The sequence below is a fragment of the Chiloscyllium plagiosum genome, chromosome 32 (genome assembly GCF_004010195.1).
Source record: "Chiloscyllium plagiosum isolate BGI_BamShark_2017 chromosome 32, ASM401019v2, whole genome shotgun sequence".
In the NCBI taxonomy this organism is placed as follows: domain Eukaryota; kingdom Metazoa; phylum Chordata; class Chondrichthyes; order Orectolobiformes; family Hemiscylliidae; genus Chiloscyllium; species Chiloscyllium plagiosum.
The window spans coordinates 18,998,335-19,019,966 of NC_057741.1; the positions used below are offsets into that span (position 1 = coordinate 18,998,335).

Here is a 21,632-nt window from a genome sequence, read left to right on the forward strand (position 1 = left end):
CCCCACTCTGGCCTATCACCCTCACCTTAACCTCCTTCCACCTATCGCATTTCCAATGCCCCTCCCCCAAGTCCCTCCTCCCTACCTTTTATCTTAGCCTGCTGGACACACTTTCCTCATTCCTGAAGAAGGGCTCATGCCCGAAACGTCGATTCTCCTGCTCCTTGGATGCTGCCTGACCTGCTGTGCTTTTCCAGCAACACATTTTCAGCTTACTTCTGATTTTAATTGCTTTGTCATTCAAAGTCATGCCTTCAGCTTTCTCTGTCCAAGCTTTGGCATTCACTCCCTCAACCTCTGATCTCTGTCACCTTTCCTCCCTTAAGGCACTCTTTAAAACCTACCTCTTTAACCAAGCTGTTGGCAATCTCCTATAATATCTCCCTATGGAGCCCGTTTCATTTTTCATTTTAAAATGAATTGCCTTGGGAAGTCTATCACATTAAAGGTGCTGGATAACAACATTATTGTTGATACTTTTTTAAAAACTTATTTTGCTGTTGTGGTGCATTATTTTCCTTTTCTGGCTTTAATAATTCCGTAGCACTATGAGCACAGAGTAGGCTAGAAAGAAGTAAATTTTTAATTCTTCCTTATTGCTCTAAATCATATTGATTCTTGGGAATTCTATACTTTTAATTCATACCAGGATGAATTTTGGAACCCTAGAAAAAATTATTCTAATGCTCCATTAGAGCTAGCACGCCAATTTACTAAACAAGGCACTTCTACTGCGCACCAGTAACACATAAACATAGAAACATTGAAAACAGGACCAACAGTAGGTTATTCAGCCCTTTGGTTTATATCAGAGTGGTGCTGGAAAAGCACAGCAGGTCAGGCAGCATCCGAGGAGCAGGAAAATCGACATTTCAGGCAAAAGCACTTCATCACTTTTGCCCATTCAGCCCTTTGGGTCTACTGTGCCATTCATTATAAATCATTGGCTATTCAAACAACTCAGTAGCTTGTTCCCACTTTCTCCCAATACACAAATAACTTAACTTTAACTCAAAGAACTACAACTAGCACCTTCTTGAAAACATTCAATGCTTTGGCCCCAATCGATTTCTGTGGTAGCAATGAATTTCACAGGCTCACTACTGTCTTGGAGAAGAAATGCCTTCTCATCTCAGTCCTAATTGGCCTACCCCATATCCTTAAACTGTGATCCCTGGTTCTGGACTCCCTAGTCATTGTGAATATTCTTCCTGCATTTGCACTATCTAGCCTTGTTAGAATTTCCATGTGATCCCCCCACCCCCACCCCATTCTTCTAAACCCCAGTGAGTATATCCTAACTAATCCAGTCCCTCTTCATATTCATACGACAGTCCTCCCAACCCATGAATCAGTCTGGTAAACTGTAGCTACATTCCATCCATGACCAGAACATTCTTCCTCAGGTACAGATGCAACCAATACTTCCAGGTGTGACTTCTTCAGAGCCTGTACAATTGCAGCAGGACATTACTGTTTCTGTAATCAAATTCTCTTGCTATGAAAATAAACATACTATTTGCCTTCTTTACTGCCTGCTACATCTCCAGGCTTACTTTCAGGACCTGGTGTACAAGGACACTGGCTGCATCTTCCTCTTTCCCAATTTGCCACTGTTCAGATAATAATCTGCCTTCCCATTTTTGCTCCCAAAGTGCTTAACCTCATAATTATTCACACTATACTTTATCTCTCACACACTCAACTTGTCCAAATCACACTGAAGCATCTCTACATCTTCCTCACAATTCACCCCTACACTCATCTTTGTGTCATTTGCAAACTTGGAGATATTACACTTAGTTCCTGCAACTAAATCGTTAATATATATTGTGAACAGCTGGAGTCCAAACACTGATCCCTGCAGTATCCCACTAGTCACTGCTTGCCACTCGGAAAAGGTCCTATCTAATCCTACTCTTTGTTTTCTGTCTGTAATCCACATATTGTGGGCGGCATGGTGGCACAGTGGTTAGCACTGCTGCCTCACAGCGCCAGAGACCCGGGTTCAATTCCCGACTCAGGCGACTGACTGTGTGGAGTTTGCACATTCTCCCCGTGACTGCGTGGGTTTCCTCCGGGTGCTCCGGTTTCCTCCCACAGTCCAAAGATGTGCAGGTCAGGTGAATTGGCCATGCTAAATTGCCCGTAGTGTTAGGTAAAGGGGTAAATGTAGAGGAATGAGTGGGTTGCGCTTCGGCGGGTCGGTGTGGACATGTTGGGCCGAAGGGCCTGTTTCCACACTGTAAGTAATCTAATCTAATCTAATATCTGATGCTCTGTCATTCAGTGCCATAGATTTAATTTCATTCTTAATGCAACACCGCCCCCTCTACCCACCTCCATGGCTTTTTGATAAATTGTAAATCCTTGGATGTTTAACTGCCACTCCTGAACCCTTTGCAACCATGTCTCTGTGATGCCTATCACATTATAATCATTCAGATGATTTGTGCCATTAATTCATCTACTTTGTTACGAATACTACAGGCAATCAGGTAAACTACCTTAATGCTAACTTTCTTATCATTATTAGAGATATTGGAAATCATAAGATGTCGTAAATTATCCTTCCTTTTTGCTGCATTCCTAGTCTGCCTCGAGCTTAAACCCATTTGCACACATGCTATCTTGCTGCTTATCTTTCCATTTAACTCCATACTCCCTGTAGCTTTCGTTTTCCCTTTCCCCCCCCACCTCAGAAGTTTAAAGTCCTAGTGACCACCTTATTTATCTTATTCACTAGAATACTGGTTCCAGATAGGTTCAGGTGGAAACCACCTCAACAGTACAGATCCACCCCCGGTTCCAAAACTGATGCCAATGCCCCATAAAATGGAATCCCTCTTTCCCACACCAATCCCTTAGTCATGTGTTTACTTCCCTAACTTTCTTATCCCCATGCCAATTGGCACATGGCTCGGGCAGTAACCCAGAGATTATGACCCTTGAGGACCTGTACTTCAATTTCCTTCCTCGTGTTTGATAATCCCCAAACAGGTCCTCCACCCTAGCTTTGCCTATGTTGTTTGTCCCAATGTTGACAAGAACAGCTGCATCCTCCCCCTCGCGATCCAATATCCTTTCAAGCCGTTCAGAAAAGCCATGCACCCTGGCACTGGGCAGGCAACACACTATGTGGGACTCCTGATCCGGCTTGCAAAGGATACTATCTGTCCCCTTAATTACAGAATCCCCTACAACAACTACTTGCCTTTTTGCTCCCCCCTCTTGAATGGCCATCTGCATCATGGTGCTGTGGCCAGCTGACTCTTCCTGTCCACAGCCCTTTCCCTCATCTGTACAGGGAGCAAGAATCTCATACCTATTGGACAAGGTCAAGAGCTGAGGCTCCTGCACTCCTGAACTCAGAATCTCCCGACCTGGTTCATTTACAATCACACCCTGTTGTCCCCGAACACCAACAGAATTTGAATTACTTAATCTACTCGGTGTGACTGCCTCCTGAAACAAAGCGTCTGGAAACTCTCCGTCTCCTGAATGTGCTGCAGCGTTTGAAGCTCAGATTCCAGATCATCAATTCTGATCCGGAGATCTACCAACAACCAACACTTGCTGCAGATGTGGTCACTTTAGTTCACAATGGGATCAGCCAGCTCCCACATTATAAAGCTACAGCACATCACCTATCCAGCCATAACTACTTATTTAATTAACTTATACAATTTATGTATTAAATAATTTCTAGTACTTCTCTACTACAGTCTTATTCAATTAACCAATTAAACTTTTAATCAATCACACAATAGATAAGAAATATAAATTTAAAAGCCTTACGTTAACAACACACGAGAGGCTTTCTTGATTAGAGCTCCCACTCTTCCTGCTGCTAGAACAGAAATGGAGGGCCATGCCGGGCTCAAGATAAGTTTTTTTGAAATCTTAAAGCGGTGACTCACCTTACCTGTAGGCCTCCTGATCAACCTATTTAAGTCAATCACACCAACTTAAATAGCAATCACTGGCCTTCCCAACAGCCTCCCTTCTCTGACCTCACTTCCACCCAGCTCCTGTTGTATAAAAGACCACTGGCTTCAAGGTAAGTGCTTAAATAGCAATCACGTGCCTTCCCAACAGCCTCCCTGCTCCGACCTAACTTCCACCCAGCTCCCGCTATTCTCTGCTGTAAAAAAGCTAGAGTTCAGTCTGCAGTTTGAAAGAGAGAAGGCAAAATCAGATGTAGTTGTGTTACAGTTAAATAAAGGCAATTAGAGGGGCATGAAAGAGGAACTGACGAAAATCGACTGGAAGCAGAGCCTAGTGGGGAAGACAATACAGTAACAATGGCAGGAGTTTCTGGGTGTAATTGAGGACACAGTACAGAGGTTTATCCCAAAGAAAAGCAAGATTATCCGGGGTGAGGGGAGGTGGTGGAATTAGACAGCCATGGCTGACAAAGGAAGTCAGGAAATGTATCAAAGAAAAAGATAGAGTCTATAAAGTGGCCAAAAGCACTGGGAAATCAGAAGATTGGGAAGCTACAAAAACAAACAGAGGATAACAAAGAAATAAGGAAAGAGAAGATCAGTAATATTAGAAATGATAGTAAAAGTTTAATTCAATACATAAGAAACAAACAAGAGGCAAAAGTCGACATTGGGCTGCTCCAAATTGATGCTGGAGATAATGAAGTGATGGGAGATAAGGAAATTGCTGAAGAACTTCATCAGTACTTTGCGTCAGTCTTCACAGTGGAAGACATGAGTAATATCCCAACAATTAAGGAGAGTCAGGGGGCAGAGTTGAGCATGGTAGCCATTCCAAAAGAGAAAGTGCTAGAAAAGCTAAAAGATCTGAAAATGGATATATTTCCTGGCCCTAATGTGCTACATCCTAGAGTTCTGAGGGAAGTGGCTGAGGATTTAACGGGGCGGTTGGTTGTGATCTTTCTAATGTCACTGGAGTCAGACGATTGGAAAATTGCTGTTGTATCTCCTTGTTCAAGAAAAGATCAAGAAAAAAAGATGGAAAATTATAGGCCGATTAGCCTAACCTCAGTTATTGGTAAAATTCTAGAATCCATCATTAAGGATGAGATTTCTAAAGTCTTGGAAGTCACTGGAGTCAGACGATTGGAAAATTGCTGTTGTATCTCCTTGTTCAAGAAAAGATCAAGAAAAAAAGATGGAAAATTATAGGCCGGTTAGCCTAACCTCAGTTATTGGTAAAATTCTAGAATCCATCGTTAAGGATGAGATTTCTAAAGTCTTGGAAGTGCAGGGTCAGATTAAAACAAGTCAGCATGGATTTAGAAAAAGGAGGTCGTTCCTGACAGACCTGTTAGAATCCTTTGAAGGAGTAACAAGTGGGTTAGACCAGGGAAACCCAGTGGATGTTATCTATCTAGACTTCCAAAAGGCCTTCGATAAGGTACCTCATGGAAGGCTGCTGAGTAAGGTGAGGGCCCATGGTGTTGGAGGTGAATTACTGGCATGGATTGATGAGTGGCTGTCTGACAGAAGGCAGACAGTTGGGATAAAAGGCTTTTTTTCAAAATTGAAACCGGTGACAAGTAGTATCCTGCAGGGTTCAGTGTTGGGGCCACAGCCGTTCACTTTATATCAATGATCTGGATGAAGGGACTGGGGACATTCTGGTGAAGTCTGCCGATGATACAAAGTTAGGTGAACAGGCAGGTAGTACTGAGGAGGTGAGGAGGCTGCAGAAAAATTTAGACAGTTTAGTAGAATGGTCCAGGAAATAGCTGATGAATTTCAATGTGAGCAAATGTGAGGTCTTGTACTTTGGGAAAAAGAATACAGGCATGGACTATTTTCTAAACGGTGAGAAAATTCATAAAGCCAATGTACAAAGAGATCTGGGAGTGCTAGTCCAGAGTTTACTAAAGGTTAACTTGTAGTTTGAGTCCATGATTAAGAAAGCAAATGTGATGTTGTCAATTATCTCAAGAGGACTATAATATAAAAGCAGTGATGTGCTTCTGAGACTTTATAAAGCTCGAGTTATGTTCCATTCAGAATACTGCATCCATTTTTGGGCCCCACACCTCAGGAAGGACAGACTGGCACTGGAGTGTGTCTAAAGGAGATTCACATGGATGATTCCTGGAATGGTCGGCCTAACATATGATGAACGGCTGAGGATCCTGGGATTGTATTCTTTAGAGTTTAGGTAAAATCAATGACTGCAGATGCTGGAAACCAGAGTCTAGATTAGAGTGGTGCTAGAAAAGCACAGCAGTTCAGGCAGCATCTGAGGAGCAGGAAAATCAACGTTTCGGGCAAAAGCCTTTCATCAGGAATAGAGAGCTTGCCCGAAATGTCAATCTTCTTTAGAGTTTAGAAGGTTGAGGAGAGATCTAATAGAAACTTAAAAGATAATGCATGGTTTCAAAAGGGTGGACGGTGGGAAGCTTTTTCCATGAGGCGGGAAGAGTAGGACCTGTGGGCACAGCCTTAGAATTAGAGGGTGTCAATTCAGAACGGAAATGAGGAGACATTTCTTCAGCCAGAGAGTGCAGTGGAGGCCGGGAAGTTAAATGTCTTAGAGGCAGAGATTAATAAATTCTTGATCTTGCAAGGAGTTAAGGGCTATGGAGAGAGTGTGAATAAGTGGAGTTGAAATGCCCATCAGCCTTGATTAAATGGAGGCGTGGACTCGATGGGCCGAATGGCTTTACTTCCACTCCTATGTCTTATGGTCTTATGATAAACCAGTTCTCTATCCATGTCAGTACACTGCCCCCAATCCCTTTCATTTTAATTTTACATGCTAATCTCTGTGTGAGACCTTATCAAAAGCCTTCTGAACGTCCAAGTAAACCACATTCACTGGGTCTTCCTTTTCAACTCTAGCAGTTACATCCTTGAAAAATTCCAATAGCTTTGTCAAGCATGATTTCTTTTTGTAAAACCATGCTGATTCTGTCTGATCCTATCACTGTTTTCCAAGTGCTCCACCGAGAAATTTTTCATAATAGATTCTACGGTCATCCCCAGTTCCAATTTCTTACATTCACGAACTAGTCTCAGGATCAATTATGTTACTCTCCATCATAATGAAGAACTCTATCATACTGTGGTCACTCTTCCCCAACGGGTCTTCACAACACTAGATTGCCAATTATTCCTTTCTCAATATAGAATAACAAGTCTCGGAGTTTCTGCTCTCAAGTTGTTTCCTCAATGAATTAATCCAGAAAATCATCCCGTACACACTACTCAATAGTATTGATTTGATCTGCACAATCTTTGAAGATTGGGCAAACTCAAATTTTTGGATGATGTCCAGCTTACAGTGGGTATGGAATATGGGAGTCCAACCAGCAGTGCATTAGACTAGTAAACTTAGAAGTAAGTCAGGATAAGGCTTTCAGCTGCATAGGAGCTGAGACAGAGTGGTGTCAGGCGATGTAACACAGGTGGAAATAGTAACTTTCGTGATATTGAATAAATTTGTTGAAAACTCATTTTTGGGTCAATTATGCCCAGAGTTTACTGATTCAGCCTGGCTTAACCTCGGACATTTGTCAAGGGAGGGTGATGGAGTACTGAAATCTGTGGTGGGACTGAAGCCAATAGTTTCCGTTTTCCCAACTTATACCAGAGGAAACTTTGGCCATCCAGTACTGGATGTGCAGTAAGCAGAAGAATGTCTGCCAATTTAGAAATAGCGGAGGTTTCAAGACAGGCAGTGATGGTGGAGTAGAGATGGTCATTATCAATATGTATGGGGAAATTGATGGAATTTTAATTGATCTTGCTGAAGTGTAATATATCAGTAAGAAACAAAAAGCCTAAGTATAGATCCTTGCAAGCTGCAAACTTGTGTAAGCATGAGGAATTGATACCAATTCTCTGGCTACAATTAGATAGACAAGAATGGAACCAGGAAAATGCAGTCCCATCCACTTGTATGAGGTTGTAAAGGTGTTAGTGGGTTTTGATGTGATAAACTTGGTCAAAGGCAATAGACGGATTGGTGGAGAGATGGAGGTATAGTTTACCTTTGTCATAGTCACACAGGGTGCCATTTATGAATTTATTAAGAGCAATTTTGGTGCTACGGCTGACTGGAATCAGGTGTGGAGCTGAAAGAATATATTCAAGGACTTTGGAGAGGAAAGTTGAAACCTCTTGTCAGAGTTTCTCCAACATTTTCTGTGTTGGTTTCAGATTTCCTGCATCTGCAGTATTTTGGTTCTACCTACATTTCAGTGGTTAGTTATGTAGCACTAATAAAGACATCAACAAGAACCAATTTATTAACATGTTGAAGGACAATGAGCTGGAGCAAGGAAATCTTGAGTATTGGTTGGAGGCACAAGATTTACAACTCTTGTAGGCAATGAAAAATCTATTTTAACATCAATGACAGGCAATTAGTGCAGAAGGAAATCTCACCAAAATTGTTCGAGATGAATTTTGTCAATTCCTTGAATAAGAGCTCAACCAAGAAGAAATTGGCAATAGCAGTAAAAATAACTATGGTTGTTCAGTATTCACAGGAAATAGAATGTAGTCATACACACCTCATTTACTCATTCAACCTTTCTGCAAACTCTGATGGTTTACTGGAGAAGCATCCATAAACATCCAAATAATCTGCAGCCATTGTATATAAATTATGCATGTATCTTGTGAACTGAAACAGATATTTGTCCTTGATGCATGTGTTCTTCTTTAATCGCTTCAAATAACTAATCATGTATTTGGTGCAATGAGGCTTGATAAGAATTATTAGCTGCTTGATTTCACAGAATGAAGTAACAGCAATTATAATTAAATCCACTTAGTTCCATAAGTACAAATTATCTTGCTGTAATATCACAAAATAAAAAACAACCCATGTTGCTTCACACAAATTTAAAAAAATGTTATTACTTAAAAATAACTTTTTTTCCAAAATCCTCTCTGTGGGGAAATTTGTCAAATATTCTGAAAGGTACAAATGACTTATAACCCTGTTACATGATCCACATTCCCAAAGGTCCTGCTAAAATACCATGAATGAATTTAAAATTTTTAAGTACTACTTAGCATTTGCCTGTGCATCAAAAATAATTACACCAGCTAGAGTTGGCAGGCATTCAAATTGTTCAAACATGCATATGTTCTTATTATTATTTAGACTGAGTGGTGGTGCTACTGATCATATTACCAACATCTAATGTAACTATAGCTGGTCTTGGTATTTTGAAAATCTCATTATCACTGCCTGCAATGAAATACCCTGAAAAATTGCACTGATGTGCTTGATAGAAAAGCATTTCTTTTCCCAAAGTCAATGTATTGATTAAATAGAGTTACAAATACAATTTTTCACTGAAAATCTTCTCAAGGAAAGTAGTAAAAAGAATGTTAGATTATAATTGTAATATTAAGAAATACTAAGAAAATCTAGAGCTAAAATGCTGGTGTGGAGCATAAATTATGATGTGATTTAGATGGTCAGAAATGATCATTCAGTGTACCTTCTAAATTTACATGCAACTTAAGTCAGGTTACTCCACAATATCAATAGCAGGTCCATATGAACCTTGGTCAAATTACTAACACACCACTGAAATAATTGAGACTAGGGTGGAGGCATTGGGAGGTAGGATAGGATTTTCACTGCAACACAATATATTTACTTTACAAATTATGGTGTAAGTACAATTTTGTTCAAGTACAAATCAAGCAAAATCATGCTCAGGCGGTTGCATTGTACCTTCTCATATCTTCCTGGATGAAAAGTGCAATCATCTGCTTAGGGATGAGGAAAGACAGTGTAGTTTCAGCCATCTGTTCCCTTACACACAGCCACCTACCATTAGCTGTGGGCAATCTGTAGACTTTCCATATGATATTTTTAAAGACTGCAATTAAAACAAAAAGATTAATAAACATTGGAAGCATATTATAAAGCAGTTTAAGTTAAAATAGATAAAACTCTAATTACAGATACTTTTCTAACAAAGCTGTTCAGTTGCTGTACAGGTCTGTACATGTCTTTTTGACCGATCACTAAATATATTATGCCAGGTGATCTCTCAGTAACTGATACAAAAGGCTTCAAGCAGCTCATCCATTAAATATTCATGTAATGATCTTACAGAAGTTTATTACACATACGCAAAAATAGGTCAACATGTACTTAACTTGTAGGAGATGCAAAATGTCTGCTCACAATTGATACATTCTCAGGCAGAGCATGCAGAGAACATTCAATTATACAGCTGTGTTCAGAGTTTTTCTCTGTTCCTACAGCTCTCATTTTCTTCTTTATTTTCAATAGCTTTCTAGTCTGAAATTCCACCCAGTTTGCAGATAATTTTTAATTATTGACTCAGAAGTTTGGACATTTTTGAGTTCGAGGCCAGCATCAAATCAACACCCAGAAGTGTGTTATTTTATCTCTGTTTTCTTATCTTTTTTGGTTTAAATATTCTGTCCCCTTACATGTCCAAGTATTAAGGGTTTTGCTAACAGATAATGAAAACAAAATAATGTTTGAAATACTCAGCAGGTCAAGCAGCACCTATGGAGAAAAAGTTAACACTTCACATTATGACGACAATTCATGAAGCTCTCCACAGATATTGCCCGATCTATTGAGTGTTTACAGCACTTCAGCTTTCCACAGCATTTTGCTTTTCCATGACAAAAACTTGTTTGGCAAATCTGACAAGACTATTAATGAAAGATAATTATAATATCATAGGAGCAGAATTAGGCTGTTCACCCCATTGAATCTGCTCCGCCTTTCAATTATGCTGATATGTTTCTCAAACCCATTCTCCTGCCTTCTCTCCGTAATCCTCGATCCCCTTATCAATCAAAAATCTATCTATTTCTGTCTTAAATATACTCAATAACTTGGCTACCACAACCCTCTGTGGCAATGATTTACACAGATTAACCATCCTCTGGTTGAAGAAATTTTTCCTCATCTCAGTTCTAAGGGGTTGTCCCTTCACCCTGAGGCTGTGCCCTCGGGTCCTAATCTCTCCTACTAGTGAAAACATTTTCCCACATCAACTCTAACCAGACCCCTCACTACTCTGTAAGTTTCAATCAGACCGCCCCTCATCCTTCTAAACTCCATTGATTACAGGCCCATAGTCCTCAACCGCTCCTCATATCAGAAGCCCTTCATCCCTGGAATCATTCTTGTAAACCTCCACTGAACTCCCTCCAATGCTAATGCATCCTTCCTTATACACAGGGTCCAAAACTGCTCACAATATTCCAAATGTAGTCTGATTAGAGTCTTATACAGCTTTAGCTGCACATTTCAACTTTTGTAATCTAGCCTTTTTAAAATGAATGCTAACATTACATTTGTCTTCCTAATTGTCATATGAATTTTCATACTAGCCTTAAGAGAAACACGAACCAGGATTCCAAAGTCCCTTTGTGCTTTAAATATTTGAAGCCTTCCCCATTTTTTTGTAAACATATTTATTAGCAAGAAAAATTTTTTTTTTGACTTTACACAAGTACAGTTATTGAAAATATAACAAATAACAAGCACCAGTATAATAAAGAAAAACACAAATTACAACACAGCTACTGTCTCCTAACTACTAACCTACCCTATAATACAAAAAACCTAACACTGTGCAAAACAACACCAATAAATAAGTGACTAATAAAATTAAAAAAACAAATGAACACATAAAAACACAAAGTAACAATGCTCAGCGCAAAGCTCCCAAACAAAAGAACGGGGGTGTTGTATACATACTCATATTAACTCAGGAGCCCCCCTCCAGGGCCTAGGGTTCAGCAAACCTAATCATCCTTGTTAAACAAACACCCTAGTTAAGATAGCAGACAAATCTTATTCAAATAACTCAAAGAAGGACTGCAATGTCTTATAAAAAAGGTCTGTTGTGCAGTGCACCATGTTTGTAAAAAGAAATCCAAGGGGATGTACTCCATAATTAATTTCCGCCATCCCTGCAAGCCCAACAGGTTCTCAGACACCTAATTCGTCAGAATATTCTTCAGTGCACAGTAAGTAAGAATATTGAATAGTTTATTCCCATGCCCGTCTGAAGATGATAAATTTGGTAGACCTAGATATCGGGTCTACTTTAACTTCGGTCCTCAATACCCTCCCTATCTCTCCTGCCAGAGTGCTCCAATTTACAGGGAGCCTGTGGCATGTCCAGAAGCAATGGGTAAGAGTGCCTACACTTATTTTACATTTGGGACACATTGAAGATGCCCCTTTCTTAAACTTTGCCAGACGGTCCATTGCCAGATGAACCTTGTGCAGAATTTTTGAGTGCATAGCGCATGTCCTATTACAGATTGAGATCTTTCGCATGTTCTCCCATATTCCTCCCACGTTTCAGAACAGATCTCCACTCCTCGCTCTTGCTCCCAGACCTCACATTATCGATTAATATCCTGCCAGGCGCTGCCACCCAGCAGACGATAGAGGGCATTAACTGAGAGGGTGCTTGTGGAACATAGCAACAACCTCTCCATATCAGGCTTATAGGGCTTAGTGAGAAGTTTAGTCTTCTTCTGGATGAAATCCCTAACCTAAAAAAAATGGAAAAGATCTCTGCTGGGCAGCCCGTATTCGCAGCTCAATTGCATGAAAGACATCATAACCTCCCCCTCAAACAACTCTCCCAAACTGGAAACTCCTCTCGCTGCCCATAGTTTGAACCCTGAATCCATCACCCCTGGTCGGAACTCTGGCATATCAACTATGGGCGTAAGTGGCGAAATCTTGGATAAGCAACCCTCAACTCTGATGGATCACACTCCATGCCTTGACCATACTAATAACAATGGGGTTCTGGCAGTGGTCCATAACTGTCCTCATCTTATCCATGAACAACAGGTTAATAAGAGGGCACTTTGCCTGGGAGGTCTTGATATCCAGCCATATTGAGGCTGGATCGTTACTTGCCATTTGCACACAAAGGACAGCAAGGAACTCAACTGATACCTCCTGATATTGAGAAATCAACTCTTCCCCATCTTTGAGGCAACTGCAATTTAGTAAGTTTGATGAAGGCCGAACATGATACCAGACAAAGGAACTAAACCAAGCCATAAGTTTCCACAGCGTTGACCTGGGAAACATTATAGGGAACATAAGCATGGGATTAAGCAAACAAGGAAGGATATTCATCTAATGAGCGCTATTCAGCCCAACTCCTACTTTCGTTGAGCAAGTGAGCAAAATTAGTCTGAAAAAAACCATCAAACATGGGGGTAATAAAAATGTTTAGGTATTGGAATCCCACCCGTGATCACTTAAAAGGGAACCTAGGGCCATCTTCAATCTCTAGCACTTCCTTCAGGTTCCCCAAAGGCATAACCTCCAATTTTGCAAAGTTGATCTTATATCCTGAAATAGCCCCAAATGAATTGATACATTGTATCAGATGGGGTACGGAGGTCATCAGGTTCGATAAAAACAGAAGGACATCGCTCCCATACAGTGTAATCTTGTGTGCCCTAGATCCCACTTCCACAGCTGTTATGTGGGCGTTCTGATGAATGGCCTCTGCCATAGGCTCTATCACCAACGTAAACAATAATGGTGAAAGGGGGCAGCCTTGCCGACTACCCCTACCAATCCTAAAGTCCCAGTTGGTGATGACCGCTGCCAGAGGGTGGCGATATTAAACCTCCATCCAGCTAGCAAAGACCCCACCCAACCCAAACTGCTCTAAGACATAAAAGAAATACAGCCATTCCACCCAGTCAAATGCTTTCTCTACATCTAAGGAAATCACCAATCCCTAAATCGATCATTGCTGACATACTTGGACCATATTCAGCAGCTTTCCACTATTATTAGAAGACCTACAGCCCCTTATAAAACCTATCTGATCTCTTTGACAACATGGGGCAACACCGTCTCCAGTCTGAGCTCTAAGATCTTACAATAAATCTTGAAATCTGAATTTATTAGAGAGATGGGCCTGTTTGAGGCACAATCCCCAGAAACCTTCCCCTTCTTAAGAATGAGGGAAATATTAGCTTCTCTCAAAGATGGTGGTATGCATTCATGCATATAGGAGCGATTGTATATCTCCAACATTGGCCTTGACAGAATCGCTATAAAACTCACCCAGGAGACCATCAGGGCCAGGCACTTTCCCACTCTGAAGTTGCCTATCTACCTCCTGTATTTCCTGAACTATCAAGGGGGCATTACGAAGAGAGGCCTCTTCCAAGGTTACCCCTGGTAGGTCCAGGTTCTTAAAAGCTTCCATTTTAGCCCACTTGCCCTCGCAACCTTCAAACCAATACAATTCAGAGTAAAAACTCCTAAAAGCCTCATTAATCCTTTTAGCATCACATGTAAGGACCCCAGCACTGTCTCTAATTGCAGTAATGGATTGGGGAGCATGCTTTTTCCTAGTCAGATACACTAAATACTTCCCTGGCCTATCCCCATCCTCGAACAGCCTTTGTCGAGCAAAAGCAAGTTCTTTCTTTGTGGTTTGTGTAAGTACTGAATTCAGGGCAGCCCAGAGGGCTGTGATCCGCTGTAGCTTAGTCGCCGAAGACCACGCAAAATGTGCCATCTGTGCACATCTCAAGTGGACTCTGCTGTTCCCCCTTCTATCATTTCCGGCTAGCCGAATAGGAAATAGCTAAACCCCCAACAAAGGCCTTAGCGCTCTCCCATAACATAGATGGATTACTAGTCATGCCTGAGTTGATACTGAAGAACTCCTGAAACTCCTTCAAAAAGTATTCCACAAATTTGGAATCCTTAACGAGAAAAGGATGCAGACGCCAGTGCCACAAACCTAGCCCCTGACTCTTGGCCTTAACCTCCAAATATACTGCCACATGATCAGAAATAGCTATGTTCCCAATTTTACATCCATAATCGAATCCAGAAGGGTCAAGGGAGCCAGAAAAAAATCAATCTTCGTGAGACAGTTATGTGGGTTTGAAGAAAGGGTGAGGTCCCTGCCAGTAGGGTGAAGACATCTCCAAGTGTCCACCAGCCCCAACTCCTCGCAATCAGTCACCAGCTTGGCCTGTGAAGAAATAGTTGGGGGCCACTAGGCATCCTGTCCATTGTTGGAACCATAAGGCAATTAAAATCGCCCCCTATGATAATGGGCTGTGTTCCAAAGGCACTCAACATAGAAAAGGCACTAACCAAAAAAGTGAGGGGATGCACCGGGGGACAATAGACATTTAAAATGCTACATTCTGCCCCATCTATCAGGGCCTTTAGTATCACAAACTGCCCTTGCTCACCTTTCACCTGCTCTAATAATGTGAACCGAAGATTTTTCTGGATAGGTATAGCCACTTCGCTACTTTTAGTAGTAAAGGATGAAAAGAATACCTGGTCATAACCCCCGTGTTGTAGATTCAGGTGTTCCCCATCATCTGGATGGGTTTCCTGCAACAGAGGAATATCAACCCTTTCCCTTTTAAGGCTAGAAAGCACCTTTATCCTTTTTAACAGGAGAATGGCTTCCCTTGATGTTCCAGGTGCACCATTTAACAAGACACTTAGCCATAACCCCTTTCAAAGACCCTTCTGGGGAGCAGCATTTTCTCCACCAAGACCGTGGACATTCCATTCTCATCTAAAAGATACAAGAGAGGTGGTGTTGTGGCTAATGGTTAAAAGTGATGTGGAATCAATTACTCTGACACAGAATTAATAAGCTTTGTTATGGATTGAAGAATGGTACTTACATGGTTGGCAGGGTATTTATATCTTGGTATACTCGCAAGAGAGGTTCCAGTCTTTTCCTGCGAGGGACAGGATTCTCTCCTTATTGGGTGTGAGAAGCCTGATGGCAGGCTCCCCTCCAACCATCCTGATTCTTACAGGCTGATTTCTCTTCAGTAGAGAAAAGGAGGGGATTAAGGGGAATTAAAATAGCTACTAGTCTTGGAGGAAGTGGTCACAAGGTGTGAGGCGTACAGGGAAAGTGAGTTTGCAGTGCAGAAGCAATGGAGGACTGGTGGAGTGGGAGGTTGGGGATCGTGAGAGTGAGCAAGGTTAGATGTTACAGGCAATAATGAGAATGGCATGGCACTTAATGGGAGGAGGGTGCAGTGGTCGAGATAGACTAAGTGGTGTAGCAGAGAAAGGATTGTGGCACTTACCCAGATATAGTTGAGAATGTCATCTTCCCTTTGCTTTTTTTCTTACCCTTGCACATTATTTTTATCCAAATAATTGTCCAATTCCCTCTTAAATGCCTCAACTGAGTCCTGCCTTCATATGGCTCTCGCTTCCTGACCACCCCATTCACCAGTACCTCCAGATCTTTGTTGGAGAATCATGGCACCACTATTTCCCTTATCTAACATCCATATAACTGTTCCTATCTGTTGAAAGGTGAGTTGCTCTTTGAATGGAAAATGGTAGAAGGCAGCTCACACTGGGTGAGAGGAGTGGGGTAGGTAATTAATAAGACAAGTTTGGTTAAAATATGGCAAGAGATCTCGCTAGGTCTACTGGAGCAAGACCCTATGTGAAACTCAACAAAATTGACACTTAGACAAAAAGAACACAGGACACCACTCCAAGAAACAGCTAGCAACTGATGAAAAGCAGATGATAAGTAAATGGAAGCAGAAGAGACAGTTATCACAGAACAAAAGAAAAAAAGTGCACAGTATGAAGAGGGAAAATGTGTGAAATATTTCAGATTCAATATTTAGCAACAGCTCAGCATATTCTGTAAATCATCACATTCAATCTGATAAATAAGTGACTCACTCAAGTCAAACAAACAACTCCTTCAATGCCAAAAAAAAACTAAAGCCAGAAATAGTAACATGTTCAAATGAGAAAAATCAACATGAAATAACAGAAAGCCAAACTTCACTTGATGAAAGGTAATTTCACTTTGATAAAACTGCTCAATCTTGCCACACTGAACAATGGAGACCCAGCCAGATTATAAAATTTCAATGCTTTCAGAAAGAGTCAGACCATATGGCAACATGGGACCTGAGTAGCGCAGTTTTCACCTCGATCATACCAGGTGAACATGATGGACCAGGTATTTCATTATAACCGCTTACAACTAAAGATGATGTTCCTTCACTGCAGACAACTGATTAGAACATGTTACCAACTCCAGGGGCTGCAAGAACAATCATTGGTCCCGTAAGGGGCTAATTCCCAATCAGGGCCAATAGAACAGCAACAGTTACCATAGCAATAAAACGCATCATACGAATCACATTTCAATTTAAGCAGTAGTCATAAAACACACGTGAGACAGAAACCACATTGGTACGAAATTGGACAGATAACCTCGCTAGATAAGACATCTGCATAGGAGTAAACACGACACTGTTAGCAGGTGATGAGATAGAAGATATTCATTAAATATTTGAAGATTTGTCTAAAATATGTATAGAAGTTATTCAATGTATAACTGCACTTACAGAAGCATAGTTGAAAAAAACTATAAAGGTCGCAATGAAATGTTTAGCTTCATCCAGCATTCTATGTTTCCAGAATTCTATGTTTGCGCATATTCAGTAAGTAAAAAAGTACACTTTGTGAACAGATAAAAACCACGGTTTCCTTAAAACTACCGAATAGTTTCATTTCATAGTCTAAACTCTCAGACATCAATTGCTCCATTTTAAGTTATCACCCACACTGTAGGAATGTTTCAAATTGGGATTGAGACAAAAGTCATCATAGTGGCAATCAAAGTAATGTTCCCAGTGGGAGGTTTGAACAAAAATGTATCAAATGGAAGGCACTTTGTCTGCTATTGTTGAAATTGTTGAGAAATGCTCATAGCATACAATATGTCATCACAAACACTTCAGGGGACCTTATGGAATTTTTCCTCAGTTCCAGTTCATGCCTGATTAATATCAAAAATAATTGGCCTGCAGTTCTTTCCTGTTTCAAACTTTATTTTTCACTATTTTTTTAACTAAAATCAAAAAAGTTTTAAGTATTGATATTTATCTCTAACAAAGGCCACAAAATTGCCCAACGCAATGAGATTGAGTCTTTAAAATAACATAAGAAGAAGAAAATTCTAAAAAAATAACAATGAATTAACACGAATTATAATTGTCACAAGGAGCTTTAGTCCAATAACAAATATGCAAGTTGCGGACACCCTTAAATGTGGAATATTTAGATATTAAATGGAAAAATATTTTTAGCTGTTTCAGCCACATAGTCAATCAACAAAACAAAACTGCACTTCTGCAGGTCAATACTTTTCAGACAGAAGCTTTTCCAAGACAAAACAAAATGCACAGATGAAATAGCAGAACAATGGAAACTGAACAAATATGTATACATCCTGATTGATCCTTCCAGGATGTGGTGTTCTTAGCAAGATTTGTTTTGCTGAAGTAAGTTGTTCAATTAAAAACAAATCCTGCAATGCTTTTTTAACATTATAAAAGGGAACTGTAAGCAATTTCACAGTGAATGCTGGCGATTTCTTCTGGGATAGTAGTATAAAATTTGAGAAATATGTTATTGGTAAGGTTAGTGCACAATTTAAAATTGGCAATCAGGCTTGTGCGGATTTTATATATATTGATTTAAATATTGAATGGAGTTGGACCAAATATAAGTGTAAACCACCAATCATATTTAGAGTGCTACACCTATCTTGGTTGATCATCCTAGGTCATCACAGGTTATATCAAAAGAAGGGACAAAACTTTTGATTTGAATATTTGGATGATCAATTGAACAGCCATGTACTCAAACAAGACTAGTACTAGTTTTGTTGTATTGTACTTAAGCACTACCATGAAATGATCTAAAGATGATTTTAAGGGCAAATCAAACATTGAAAAAAATCTGGAGAACTGCCTAATGAAGTTCCCACTCTTCCTCAATGAACATGAAATCAGTTATTGTTGGCGATGGTTTGCATGCTACTTTACTCTAGTGCAGTTGGTTTCATGGGCAGAATTTAATGCTTCCCATCAGACCTGCACTGAATGTTGGAAGCCCATATAATTGTATGGAAAGGCGGAGGATAAAGACCCAACCATTTTCCCAACTCTCACTTGACTAAGTTTGAGGTGAGAAAGGTAGAAAATGGTCTTCCAGCCTGGAGAAAATTGAAGCCCTTAAGTGGCTTCTTAAAGGCCATGTGTACAGCTTGGCAAGGATCACGCAATGTCACACATACACACACACACACACTCCCCCGCCACACACAGACACACACACACACATAATGCTCCCCCCAACAAAAGGTGTACTATTAAAACTAAAACTCCTTTCTTCACACCATTCCTGCAACCTCATTGACCGGCCCTAGTTGAAGGCATTTCATCCACCTTCACTCCTAGCTGTAGCATGGTCAGCCAGCACTGACAACCATCACTAATCCCAGTGTCATTGTTTATACACAATAGACAGGCTATCAGGGAGAAAACTTTATCTGACCATGATGAGAACTCTGATTCCAACCAGGTAAGTGTCTAATTAGGGGTAAATCAGGTTGGAGGTCTTGAAACAGCCACAGTGGGTTTGTCATTGTCCCTGTCATTGGTGCCCACCAACACAAAATTAATTAATAAGATTTCTTATGGGTGAGAAAGGGAAATGCTGCCCATTAGCATAAAAAGAAGTCATTAAAAATGCTATGGGTGCTGAAACACTGGCTGTTGTCGAGGCAGTGCGACTTTATTTCTCAAATGTTTTAAGTCAAATTCTGTTTAAGATGTCAACAGAAGATTGTACATTTACTGAATGCCAAACATAAAACAATTTCTTGGGAAAATAATGTAAACTTTTCAAAAGATGCAGTGAGAAAAGGTCACAGTTTGACTATTCCAATTGAAACATTGTGAGGGAGAAAAGAAATTCTTAAAATTAACCATTAATAAGTTATTATAATTTATCAACTGTTGGATTGTTTTACAGAAAGAATCCTTTCATTGTATTCAGGTGGTAGATACATTAACAATTATGCTTCATTGCAAAGGAGCAGACTGAAAGCACGCTTACCAGGCATTGAGATGTACATTTGGAATTTTTATCTGTTTAAATAAATACAGATAAAAATGTGTGTTATAATTGACATATGCCTACAACCACAGTTTACCATCAAGAGGAGAATGGAGCAGAGTATAAGGCTTAAAATGGGTTCTCTGACCATGACCACTTGTCTTTAAACTTCTTACACTGATTTTCACTGTTTTCAGGTCTTCAGGGCTAGACTACGGGCATTGGCCACAACGATTACCTGTTCTTACTACTTTTTAAAACTGTCTGAACAGTGTCATGACCAATGGATCACTCTCCTCTTGAGCATCTCCTGTCAATGCTCCATCAGAGTTGAATGCTCTCTGGCCTGTTGCATGGTTTCTTTAGAGTTTTCCTTGCCAATAATGCCAGAATAACCATAAAACCACAAGATACAAGAACAGAATGAGGCCATTCATCCCATCGGCTTAATCCGCTATTCTATCATGGCTGATATGTTTCTCAACCCCATTCCCCCTGCCTTCTCCTATAGCCATTAATCCATTTATCAATCAAGAACACATCTATCTCTGCCTTAAATGCACTCAATGACTTGGCTTCCATTAACTTTCGCAGTAATGAGTTCCATAGATTAGCCACTCTCTGGCTGAAGAAATTCCTCTTCATCTCAGTTCTTTAAGGTCATTCCATCACTGAAGCTGTGCTCTCAGGTCAGAATCTCTCCTATTAAGGAAATATCTTCTTCAAGTCCCACTCTATTCAGGCTTCTTGGTTTTCTGTAAGTTTCAATGACATCCATTCTCATCCTTCTAAACTCCATTGAGTACAGAGCCAAAGTCTTTGACCACTCCTTATATGTCAAACCCTGCAGCCCCAGATTCATTATTGCAAAACTCCTCTGGACTCCCTTCAATGCCAGCATATCCTTCTTAAAACTCAGGACCCAAAACATATTCCAACTATGGTCTGACCAGAGTCTTATACAGACTCAGCAGTACATCTCTGCTTTTGAATTCTCACCCTCTTGAAATTAATGCTAACATTATATTTGCCTTCCTAATTGCCAAGCGAACCTTAACAGAATCCTGAACTAGGACTCCCACATCCCTTTGTGCTTCAGATTTCTGAAGCCTTTGTCTGTTGAGAAAATAATCTATGCTTCTTCTTCCTATCAAAGTGCATAACCCCACACTTTACAACACTATATTCCACCTCCCACTTCTTTGCCCATTCTGATAGCAGGTCTAAGTCCGTCTGTAGCTTTTTTGATTCCTCAACATTACCTGACCCTCCACCTCTCTGTGTCATCTGCAAACGTAGCAATAATGCATTCAGTTCCTTCATTCAGATCATTAACATATAATGTGATTAGTTATGGTCCCAGCTTTGAACCTTGCAGAACTCCATCATCACTTGCCATCCTGAAAGAGACCCCAATTACCCCACTCTCTGCCTTCTGCCAGTCAGCCAATCCTCTACCCATGTCAGTACCTTGCCCCTAATACCATGGGCTCTTTAATATTTAGCAGCCTCCTGTATGGCAACTCATCAAAGGTCTTCTGGAAATCCAATAGATCATGTCAACTTTGCCTAACTTGCTTGGATTAAGGAGAGTCACAACGCTTTTTATATACAAAGAGCAAGGTAGCCAGGAAAAGGGTTGGCCCATTCAACGACAAAGGAGGGAATGCATGTGTGGAGCCAAAAGA

At 40.5% G+C, this 21,632-nt stretch overlaps 1 protein-coding gene across 13 annotated transcripts in view; it reads right to left on the bottom strand.

Annotated features, from left to right (window-relative positions):
- The window catches only part of inpp4b (inositol polyphosphate-4-phosphatase type II B), a 1,028,621-nt gene that overhangs the window by 276,284 nt on the left and 730,705 nt on the right, over window positions 1-21,632 (bottom strand). For all 13 annotated transcript variants that reach the window (XR_006309059.1, XM_043674148.1, XM_043674147.1 and 10 more), the window contains one exon: window positions 9,694-9,841. Coding sequence is in view for 12 of the 13 variants with exons in the window: in XM_043674148.1 (XP_043530083.1) it covers window positions 9,694-9,841 (148 nt within the window). In the remaining variant the exon portion in view is untranslated. The remainder of the gene's footprint in view (window positions 1-9,693; window positions 9,842-21,632) is intronic.